Source organism: Oncorhynchus mykiss, chromosome 30 (genome assembly GCF_057628025.1).
Source record: "Oncorhynchus mykiss isolate SJ-2025 chromosome 30, ASM5762802v1, whole genome shotgun sequence".
Classification (NCBI taxonomy): Eukaryota; Metazoa; Chordata; class Actinopteri; order Salmoniformes; family Salmonidae; genus Oncorhynchus; species Oncorhynchus mykiss.
In genome coordinates this window covers 3427501-3440000 of record NC_143051.1, presented here as the reverse complement: position 1 = coordinate 3440000, position 12500 = coordinate 3427501, and the positions used below count along the sequence as shown (strand labels likewise).

The 12500-nt window shown below is 45.4% G+C and overlaps 1 protein-coding gene across 1 annotated transcript in view; it reads left to right on the top strand.

Annotated features, from left to right (window-relative positions):
* The window catches only part of csmd2 (CUB and Sushi multiple domains 2), a gene marked incomplete at its 5' end in the record, with an annotated part of 597374 nt that overhangs the window by 571486 nt on the left and 13388 nt on the right, over positions 1–12500 (top strand). The window contains 4 exons of the mRNA XM_090227432.1: positions 5261–5422; positions 5840–5952; positions 6841–6928; positions 8305–8431. Coding sequence (XP_090083558.1) covers positions 5261–5422; positions 5840–5952; positions 6841–6928; positions 8305–8431 — 490 coding nt within the window. The remainder of the gene's footprint in view (positions 1–5260; positions 5423–5839; positions 5953–6840; positions 6929–8304; positions 8432–12500) is intronic.

Sequence of the window (12500 nt, the reverse complement as noted above, 5' to 3'; positions counted from 1 at the left end):
TGTCAAACTGTCTCACGCTGTCACGCTACAGAAACAGGCCCTGGGACAGACTAACGCCCTGTCAAACTGTCTCACGCTGTCACGCTACAGAAACAGGCCCTGGGACAGACTAACGTCCTGTCAAACTGTCTCACGCTGCAGAAACAGGCCCTGGGACAGACTAACGTCCTGTCAAACTGTCTCACGCTGCAGAAACAGGCCCTGGGAAAGACTAACGTCCTGTCAAACTGTCTCACGCTACAGAAACAGGCCCTGGGACAGACTAACGCCCTGTCAAACTGCCTTGTGCTATAGAAACAGGCCCTGGGACAGTCTAACGCCCTGTCAAACTGCCTTGTGCTATAGAAACAGGCCCTGGGACAGTCTAACGCCCTGTCAAACTGCCTTGTGCTATAGAAACAGGCCCTGGGACAGTCTAACGCCCTGTCAAACTGCCTTGTGCTATAGAAACAGGCCCTGGGACAGACTTCCCTCCTGTCAAACTGTCTTACGCTGTCACGCTACAGAAACAGGCCCTGGGACAGACTAGCATCCTGTCATACTGCTTCACGCTACAGAAACAGACCAGGGACAGACTTCCCTCCTGTCAAACTGTCTCACGCTACAGAAACTAACGCCCTGTCAACGCCCTGTCAAACTGCCTAACGCCCTGTCAAACTGCCTTGTGCTATAGAAACAAGCCCTGGGACAGACTAACGCCCTGTCATACTGCCTTGTGCTATAGAAACAGGCCCTGGGACAGACTTCCCTCCTGTCAAACTGTCTCACGCTACAGAAACAGGCCCTGGGACAGACTAACGCCCTGTCAAACTGCCTTGTGCTATAGAAACAGGCCCTGGGACAGACTAACGTCCTGTCAAACTGTCTCACGCTGCAGAAACAGGCCCTGGGACAGACTAACGCCCTGTCAAACTGCCTTGTGCTATAGAAACAGGCCCTGGGACAGACTAATGTCCTGTCAAACTGTCTCACGCTGCAGAAACAGGCCCTGGGACAGACTAACGTCCTGTCAAACTGCCTTGTGCTATAGAAACAGGTCCTGGGACAGACTAACGTCCTGTCATACTGCTTCACGCTACAGAAACAGGCCCTGGGACAGACTTCCCTCCTGTCAAACTGTCTCACGCTGTCACGCTACAGAAACAGGCCCTGGGACAGACTAACTTCCTGTCAAACTGTCTCACGCTGTCACGCTACAGAAACAGGCCCTGGGACAGACTAACGCCCTGTCAAACTGTCTCACGCTGTCACGCTACAGAAACAGGCCATGGGACAGACTAACGTCCTGTCAAACTGTCTCACGCTGCAGAAACAGGCCCTGGGACAGACTAACGTCCTGTCAAACTGTCTCACGCTGCAGAAACAGGCCCTGGGACAGACTAACGTCCTGTCAAACTGTCTCACGCTGTCACGCTACAGAAACAGGCCCTGGGACAGACTAACGCCCTGTCAAACTGTCTCACGCTGTCACGCTACAGAAACAGGCCCTGGGACAGACTAACGTCCTGTCAAACTGTCTCACGCTGCAGAAACAGGCCCTGGGACAGACTAACGTCCTGTCAAACTGTCTCACGCTGCAGAAACAGGCCCTGGGACAGACTAACGTCCTGTCAAACTGTCTCACGCTACAGAAACAGGCCCTGGGACAGACTAACGCCCTGTCAAACTGCCTTGTGCTATAGAAACAGGCCCTGGGACAGTCTAACGCCCTGTCAAACTGCCTTGTGCTATAGAAACAGGCCCTGGGACAGTCTAACGCCCTGTCAAACTGCCTTGTGCTATAGAAACAGGCCCTGGGACAGTCTAACGCCCTGTCAAACTGCCTTGTGCTATAGAAACAGGCCCTGGGACAGACTTCCCTCCTGTCAAACTGTCTTACGCTGTCACGCTACAGAAACAGGCCCTGGGACAGACTAGCATCCTGTCATACTGCTTCACGCTACAGAAACAGACCAGGGACAGACTTCCCTCCTGTCAAACTGTCTCACGCTACAGAAACTAACGCCCTGTCAACGCCCTGTCAAACTGCCTAACGCCCTGTCAAACTGCCTTGTGCTATAGAAACAAGCCCTGGGACAGACTAACGCCCTGTCATACTGCCTTGTGCTATAGAAACAGGCCCTGGGACAGACTTCCCTCCTGTCAAACTGTCTCACGCTACAGAAACAGGCCCTGGGACAGACTAACGCCCTGTCAAACTGCCTTGTGCTATAGAAACAGGCCCTGGGACAGACTAACGTCCTGTCAAACTGTCTCACGCTGCAGAAACAGGCCCTGGGACAGACTAACGCCCTGTCAAACTGCCTTGTGCTATAGAAACAGGTCCTGGGACAGACTAACGTCCTGTCAAACTGTCTCACGCTGCAGAAACAGGCCCTGGGACAGACTAACGCCCTGTCAAACTGCCTTGTGCTATAGAAACAGGCCCTGGGACAGACTAACGTCCTGTCAAACTGTCTCACGCTGCAGAAACAGGCCCTGGGACAGACTAACGCCCTGTCAAACTGCCTTGTGCTATAGAAACAGGCCCTGGGACAGACTAATGTCCTGTCAAACTGTCTCACGCTGCAGAAACAGGCCCTGGGACAGACTAATGTCCTGTCAAACTGCCTTGTGCTATAGAAACAGGTCCTGGGACAGACTAACGTCCTGTCATACTGCTTCACGCTACAGAAACAGGCCCTGGGACAGACTTCCCTCCTGTCAAACTGTCTCACGCTGTCACGCTACAGAAACAGGCCCTGGGACAGACTAACTTCCTGTCAAACTGTCTCACGCTGTCACGCTACAGAAACAGGCCCTGGGACAGACTAACGCCCTGTCAAACTGTCTCACGCTGTCACGCTACAGAAACAGGCCCTGGGACAGACTAACGTCCTGTCAAACTGTCTCACGCTGCAGAAACAGGCCCTGGGACAGACTAACGTCCTGTCAAACTGTCTCACGCTGCAGAAACAGGCCCTGGGACAGACTAACGTCCTGTCAAACTGTCTCACGCTACAGAAACAGGCCCTGGGACAGACTAACGCCCTGTCAAACTGCCTTGTGCTATAGAAACAGGCCCTGGGACAGTCTAACGCCCTGTCAAACTGCCTTGTGCTATAGAAACAGGCCCTGGGACAGTCTAACGCCCTGTCAAACTGCCTTGTGCTATAGAAACAGGCCCTGGGACAGTCTAACGCCCTGTCAAACTGCCTTGTGCTATAGAAACAGGCCCTGGGACAGACTTCCCTCCTGTCAAACTGTCTTACGCTGTCACGCTACAGAAACAGGCCCTGGGACAGACTAGCATCCTGTCATACTGCTTCACGCTACAGAAACAGACCAGGGACAGACTTCCCTCCTGTCAAACTGTCTCACGCTACAGAAACTAACGCCCTGTCAACGCCCTGTCAAACTGCCTAACGCCCTGTCAAACTGCCTTGTGCTATAGAAACAAGCCCTGGGACAGACTAACGTCCTGTCAAACTGCCTCACTCTGCAGAAACAGGCCCTGGAACAGACTAACGCCCTGTCAAACTGCCTCACTCTGCAGAAACAGGCCCTGGGACAGACTAACGCCCTGTCAAACTGCCTTGTGCTATAGAAACAGGCCCTGGGACAGTCTAACGCCCTGTCAAACTGTCTCACGCTACAGAAACAGGCCCTGGGACAGACTAGCATCCTGTCAAACTACCTTGTGCTATAGAAACAGGCCCTGGAACAGACTAACGCCCTGTCAAACTGCCTTGTGCTATAGAAACAGACTTCTGTCCCTATAGGTTGTTCTGGTTTGGACAACAGTACTAACTTTGTCTTAAAATACAACCACATATTTTGTCTATTTTGTCTGAAAGCGAAGAGTACGTTTATCCACCAATGACAAAGTTACTTCAAACTACGTTTTATAAAGTTTTAGATATTGACAATATCTCTATTGGTTTTTGCCACTTGTGAAATGTGACAGACGTCTCTTAATGGAATGACTGATTCTGTTTCCTCAGATGAATTTTAAAAGCTTGAGGTGTTGGCACCGTAAAATACTGAAACTGAGTTTTAACTATTGATTTTGTCTTCTTTTTATCTGTTTTTCTCTCTCTTCCCTCCTTCAACTCCCTCCCTGCCTCCCTCCCTCCATCCCTCCCTCTTCCCTCTTCCCTCCTTCAACTCCCTCCCTGCCTCCCTCCCTCCATCCCTCCCTCTTCCCTCCTTCAACTCCCTCCCTGCCTCCCTCCCTCCCTCCCTCCATCCCTCCCTCTTCCCTCCTTCAACTCCCTCCCTGCCTCCCTCCCTCCATCCCTCCCTCTTCCCTCCTTCAACTCCCTCCCTGCCTCCCTCCCTCCATCCCTCTCTCTTCCCTCCTTCAACTCCCTCCCTGCCTCCCTCCCTCCCTCCCTCCATCCCTCCCTCTTCCCTCCTTCAACTCCCTCCCTGCCTCCCTCCCTCCATCCCTCCCTCTTCCCTCTTCCCTCCTTCAACTCCCTCCCTGCCTCCCTCCCTCCATCCCTCCCTCTTCCCTCCTTCAACTCCCTCCCTGCCTCCCTCCCTCCATCCCTCCCTCTTCCCTCTTCCCTCCTTCAACTCCCTCCCTGCCTCCCTCCCTCCCTCCCTCTTCCCTCTTCCCTCCTTCAACTCCCTCCCTGCCTCCCTCCCTCCATCCCTCCCTCTTCCCTCTTCCCTCCTTCAACTCCCTCCCTGCCTCCCTCCCTCCATCCCTCCCTCTTCCCTCTTCCCTCCTTCAACTCCCTCCCTGCCTCCCTCCCTCCATCCCTCCCTCTTCCCTCTTCCCTCCTTCAACTCCCTCCCTGCCTCCCTCCCTCCCTCCCTCTTCCCTCTTCCCTCCTTCAACTCCCTCCCTGCCTCCCTCCCTCCATCCCTCCCTCTTCCCTCTTCCCTCCTTCAACTCCCTCCCTGCCTCCCTCCCTCCATCCCTCCCTCTTCCCTCTTCCCTCCTTCAACTCCCTCCCTGCCTCCCTCCCTCCATCCCTCCCTCTTCCCTCCTTCAACTCCCTCCCTGCCTCCCTCCCTCTCTCCATCTCTCTCTCCCTCCCTACTTTTCTCTCTCCCTCCCTCTCTCTGTCTCTCTCCCTCTCTCCTTTCCTCTCTCCCTCCCTCCCTCCATCCCTCCCTCTTTCCTCCTCCTTTCCTCCTTCCCTATCTCCCTCCTTTCCTCCTTCCCTATCTCCCTCCCTCCCTCCCTCTACCCCCCTCCCTCCCTCCCTCCCTCCCTCCCTCCCTCCCTCCCTCCCTCCCTCTACCCCCTCTACCCTCCCCTCCCCAGTCCCAGTTGGTGTGTTTGCTAAGAACAGCCTGTGGAGAGGATCTTATGAGTACCTGGGGAAGAAGCAGCCGGCCATGCTGAGCATTACCTCCTATGAAGCCTTCAACCAGCGAGTTAATGGAACTCTCATCGACCACAGTGGGGTGGAACTCAAACTGGCTGGTGAGTCTGTTATGACAATCAAACCAGTTTTCTTTCTCTGTGAAAACATGGATTGACGTAGATTATGAACTATATAGATGATAGAATAAAATGTTGTCCAAATTATACAATTTCTCTCTCTCTCTCTCCCTCTCTCTCCCTCTCTCTCCCTCTCTCTCTCTCTGTCTCTCTCTCTCTCTGTCTGTCTGTCTGTCTGTCTGTCTGTCTGTCTGTCTGTCTGTCTGTCTGTCTGTCTGTCTGTCTGTCTGTCTGTCTGTCTGTCTGTCTCTGTCTCTGTCTCTGTCTCTGTCTCTGTCTCTGTCTCTCTCTGTCTCTCTCTCCCTCCCTCCCCCTCTCTATGTCTGTCTCTCTCTCGCTCTTTCCCTCTCCCTCCATCTTTCTATATCTCTCATTCCTTCCCTCCTCTCTGTCTGTCAGGTACCTATAAGAGAGAGGAGTCTCAGCTCCTGCTGCAGGTGCATCAGATCAGAGGTCCTGTAGAGATCTTTGTCAACAAGTTTAAGATGGACAACTGGGCCCTCGACGGACATGTGAGTAGAGCACCAGGGTCCTTCTGATCAGAGGAGGTAGAGGACATTACACACACACACAAACACACACACACACACACACACACACACACACACACACACACACACACACACACACACACACACACACACACACACACACACACACACACAGGCACAGACACACACACACACACACATACATACACAGGCACACACACACACAGGCACACACACACAGGCACACACACACACACATACACACACACACACACACAGGCACACACACACACACACATTAAGATGCACCACACACCCACACACAAACAAACACAAACACATTAGGATGCACCACACACACACACACTTGTGCTGTCACTCTGTTGAGATGTAGGACCCAGAGAGAGTTTTCTCTGTAATTAAAATGTAAGTTAAATCACTGGTTGGTAATCACCCCCACCACCCCCATCCCCGAGCCAGACTTCCCACTACGACCAGGTCTGTCACCAACAGAGAAACAGAAAAATATTACAAGTCAGTCACAAGAAGTCCTCTCGTCCTCTCTGACATGATAATTCATTTTCAACATGCTGATTTGTCACACTGACTGACTGGACCTTGATTACTCTCTCTCTCTCTCTCTCTCACTCTCTCTCTCTCTCTCTCTCTCTCTCTCTCTCTCTCTCTCTCTCTCTCTCTCTCTCTCTCTCTCTCTCTCTCTCTCTCTCTCTCTCTCTCTCTCTCTCTCGTTACATCGCTCTCATTCTCTCTTTCTCTCTCGCTCTCTCTCTCTCCTCTCTCTCGCTCCTCTCTCTCCTCTCTCCTGCTCCTCTCTCGCTCTCTCGCTCTCCACTCCCCCCCCCTCTCTCTCTCTCTTTCCCCTGTCTCTTACATCTCTCCTCTCTCCAGGTGTCCTACATTGCCTCATCTAGTTCCTTTGTGTACCAAGGATTCGTCCGAGGAAAAGGATTTGGTCAGTTTGGTCTTCAACGACTGGGTGAGTATAGCCCTCTTTTATGTTAATAAACTGTGTGTTTTAACCATGTCTCCCTTCCTATTGGTATTTCATATTTCATCATCAATCTTTTAATCATCCCCATGTAGATGTTGTGTATAAGACAATCTGAATGTTCCTCAAGCAGCATATGTGCCCTAGATATGGTACCAAGTTATTCTCTAGACTCTAGACTAGTTGGTTTCAGTTTGTAGTCTGCAGCCAACATATTCTTACATCTCAATATCACTGCTCTGTCTCTACTATCACTGATGCCTGCCTCGGAATTGAGATACATAGAGAGACTGAGGGATGGAGTGAGGGAGGAGGTAGAGAAAGATAGAAGAGAGACTGAGGGACGGAGGGAGGGAGGAGGTAGAGAAAGACAAGAGAGACTGAGGGACGGAGGGAGGGGGGGGGTAGAGAAAGAGGGAGGGAGGGAGGGAGGGAGGGAGGGAGGGAGGGAGGGAGGGAGGGAGGGAGGGAGGGAGGGAGGCTGAGGGACAGAGGGAGGGAGGGAGGGAGGGAGGCTGAGGGACAGAGGGAGAGAGGAAGTAGAGAAGAGAGACTGAGGGAGGAAGAGAGAAACAGAGAGAGAGAGTTTGGAGAGAGATTGAAGGAAACAGAGGCAGGAGTGAAAGAGAGAGATGGAAGGAGAGAGGAAAGAAGAGAGAGAGAAACAGAGTGAGAGAGCTTTCTGTTGTCATGTGTGCGTCTACTTATAACCTCAGTGAAAATACCTCTTTCAGCTGGAGACTGACGTGATTTGGAGAGGAGGAGGGAGACGAGGAGAAAAAGAGAGAGAGAGTAATTGAGTTTGTAGAGAGGGGGGAAGAGAGGGAGAAAGACAGTATGAGTTGACACCTGCTCTTTCCATGACATAGACTGACCAGGTGAATCCAGGTGAAAGCTATGATCCCTTATTGATGTCACTTGTTAAATCCACTTCAATCAGTGTAGATGAAGGGGAGGAGACGTGGGTTAAATAAGGATTTTTAAGCCTTGAGACAATTGAGACATGGATTGTGTGTCATTCAGAGGGTGAATGAGCAAGACAGAATATTTAAGTGCCTTTGAACGGGGTATGGCAGTAGGTGCCAGGCGCACCGGTTTGTGTCAAGAACTGCAACGCTGCTGGGTTTTTCACATTCAACAGTGTTCTGTTGGGTATTCCACTCAATGGACATCCAGCATTGACCAGTATCCCTGTGGAACGCTTTCAACACCTTGTAGAGCCCAGAAACAATGAGGGAGGGGGCAGGGGGAGGGGGGACACCTGTAGCTACAGGTGTTCCTAATGTTTGGTAAACTCACTATTGAATAATTATTTTATTGTATTGCGACTGGTCTCTAACTCTCTCTCTCTCTCCCTTTTCCAGAGAGTTTAGACACGAGCAGAGAGAATTCCCACTTCCCACCCAACAGCAGTTCAGTGGCAGCGGCCATCTTAGTGCCATTCATAGCCATGATCATCGCGGGCTTCGCTCTGTACCTCTACAAACACAGGTACCCTATGATACAATATACTGACCCTCTACACCTCTACAAACACAGGTACCCTCTATATCTATACAAACACAGGTACCCTATGATACAATATACTGACCCTCTATACTACAGACATAATAACACCACTGTAGCTACAGTATATAACAGACATAATAACATCACTGTAGATACAGTATACTACAGACATAATAATATCACTGTAGCTACAGTATACTACAGACAGAATAACATCACTGTAGCTACAGTATACTACAGACAGAATAACATCACTGTAGCTACAGTATACTACAGACATAATAACATCACTGTAGCTAAAGTATATAACAGACATAATAACATCACTGTAGATACAGTATATAACAGACATAATAACATCACTGTAGCTACAGTATACTACAGACATAATAACACCACTGTAGCTACAGTATACTAGACATAATAACATCACTGTAGATACAGTATACTACAGACATAATAACATCACTGTAGCTACAGTATACTAGACATAATAACATCACTGTAGCTACAGTATACTAGACATAATAACATCACTGTAGCTACAGTATACTAGACATAATAACATCACTGTAGCTACAGTATACTAGACATAATAACATCACTGTAGATACAGTATACTCGACATAATAACATCACTGTAGATACAGTATATAACAGACATAATAACATCACTGTAGCTACAGTATACTACAGACATAATAACATCACTGTAGCTACAGTATACTACAGACATAATAACATCACTGTAGCTACAGTATACTAGACATAATAACATCACTGTAGCTACAGTATACTAGACATAATAACATCACTGTAGATACAGTATACTAGACATAATAACATCACTGTAGATACAGTATATAACAGACATAATAACATCACTGTAGCTACAGTATACTACAGACATAATAACATCACTGTAGCTACAGTATACTACAGACATAATAACATCACTGTAGCTACAGTATACTACAGACATAATAACATCACTGTAGCTACAGTATACTAGACATAATAACATCACTGTAGATACAGTATACTAGACATAATAACATCACTGTAGCTACAGTATATAACAGACATAATAACACCACTGTAGCTACAGTATACTACAGACATAATAACATCACTGTAGATACAGTATACTACAGACATAATAACATCACTGTAGATACAGTATACTACAGACATAATAACATCACTGTAGCTACAGTATACTAGACATAATAACATCACTGTAGCTACAGTATACTACAGACATAATAACATCACTGTAGATACAGTATACTACAGACATAATAACATCACTGTAGATACAGTATATAACAGACATAATAACACCACTGTAGCTACAGTATACTAGACATAATAACATCACTGTAGCTACAGTATACTAGACATAATAACATCACTGTAGATACAGTATACTAGACATAATAACATCACTGTAGCTACAGTATACTAGACATAATAACATCACTGTAGATACAGTATACTAGACATAATAACATCACTGTAGATACAGTATACTACAGACATAATAACATCACTGTAGCTACAGTATACTAGACATAATAACATCACTGTAGATACAGTATACTAGACATAATAACATCACTGTAGCTACAGTATACTAGACATAATAACACCACTGTAGCTACAGTATACTAGACATAATATCATCACTGTAGATACAGTATACTACAGACATAATAACACCACTGTAGCTACAGTATACTAGACATAATAACATCACTGTAGCTACAGTATACTAGACATAATAACATCACTGTAGCTACAGTATACTACAGACATAATAACATCACTGTAGCTACAGTATATAACAGACATAATAACATCACTGTAGCTACAGTATACTACAGACATAATAACATCACTGTAGCTACAGTATACTAGACATAACAACATCACTGTAGCTACAGTATACTACAGGCATAATAACATCACTGTAGCTACAGTATACTACAGACATAACAACATCACTGTAGCTACAGTATACTAGACATAATAACATCACTGTAGCTACAGTATACTACAGACATAATAACACCACTGTAGCTACAGTATATAACAGACATAATAACAACACTGTAGATACAGTATACTAGACATAATAACACCACTGTAGCTACAGTATACTAGACATAATATCATCACTGTAGATACAGTATACTACAGACATAATAACACCACTGTAGCTACAGTATACTAGACATAATAACATCACTGTAGCTACAGTATACTAGACATAATAACATCACTGTAGCTACAGTATACTACAGACATAATAACATCACTGTAGCTACAGTACACTACAGACATAATAACACCACTGTAGCTACAGTATACTACAGACATAATAACATCACTGTAGATACAGTATATAACAGACATAATAACATCACTGTAGCTACAGTATACTAGACATAATAACATCACTGTAGCTACAGTATATAACAGACATAATAACATCACTGTAGATACAGTATACTAGACATAATAACATCACTGTAGCTACAGTATACTAGACATAATAACATCACTGTAGCTACAGTATATAACAGACATAATAACATCACTGTAGCTACAGTATACTAGACATAATAACATCACTGTAGCTACAGTATATAACAGACATAATAACATCACTGTAGATACAGTATACTAGACATAATAACATCACTGTAGCTACAGTATACTAGACATAACAACATCACTGTAGCTACAGTATATAACAGACATAATAACATCACTGTAGATACAGTATACTAGACATAATAACATCACTGTAGATACAGTATACTAGACATAATAACATCACTGTAGATACAGTATACTAGACATAATAACATCACTGTAGCTACAGTATATAACAGACATAATAACATCACTGTAGATACAGTATACTAGACATAATAACATCACTGTAGCTACAGTATACTAGACATAATAACATCACTGTAGCTAAAGTATATAACAGACATAATAACATCACTGTAACTACAGTATATAACATACATAATAACACCACTGTAGCTACAGTATACTAGACATAATAACATCACTGTAGCTACAGTATACTACAGACATAATAACATCACTGTAGATACAGTATACTACAGACATAACAACATCACTGTAGCTACAGTATACTAGACATAATAACATCACTGTAGATACAGTATATAACAGATATAATAACATCACTGTAGCTACAGTATACTAGACATAATAACATCACTGTAGATACAGTATACAAGACATAATAACATCACTGTAGCTACAGTATACTACAGACATAATAACATCACTGTAGATACAGTATATAACAGACATAATAACAACACTGTAGCTACAGTATACTAGACATAATAACATCACTGTAGATACAGTATATAACAGACATAATAACATCACTGTAGCTACAGTATATAACAGACATAATAACATCACTGTAGCTACAGTATATAACAGACATAATAACATCAATGTAGATACAGTATACTACAGACATAATAACACCACTGTAGCTACAGTATATAACAGACATAATAACATCACTGTAGCTACAGTATATAACAGACATAATAACATCACTGTAGCTACAGTATGTAACAGACATAATAACATCACTGTAGCTACAGTATATAACAGACATAATAACAACACTGTAGATACAGTATACTACAGACATAATAACATCACTGTAGCTACAGTATACTACAGACATAATAACATCACTGTAGATACAGTATATAACAGACATAATAACATCACTGTAGCTACAGTATACTACAGACATAATAACAACACTGTAGATACAGTATACTACAGACATAATAACATCACTGTAGATACAGTATACTACAGACATAATAACATCACTGTAGCTACAGTATATAACAGACATAATAACATCACTGTAGATACAGTATATAACAGACATAATAACATCACTGTAGCTACAGTATACTACAGACATAACAACATCACTGTAGCTACAGTATACTAGACATAATAACATCAC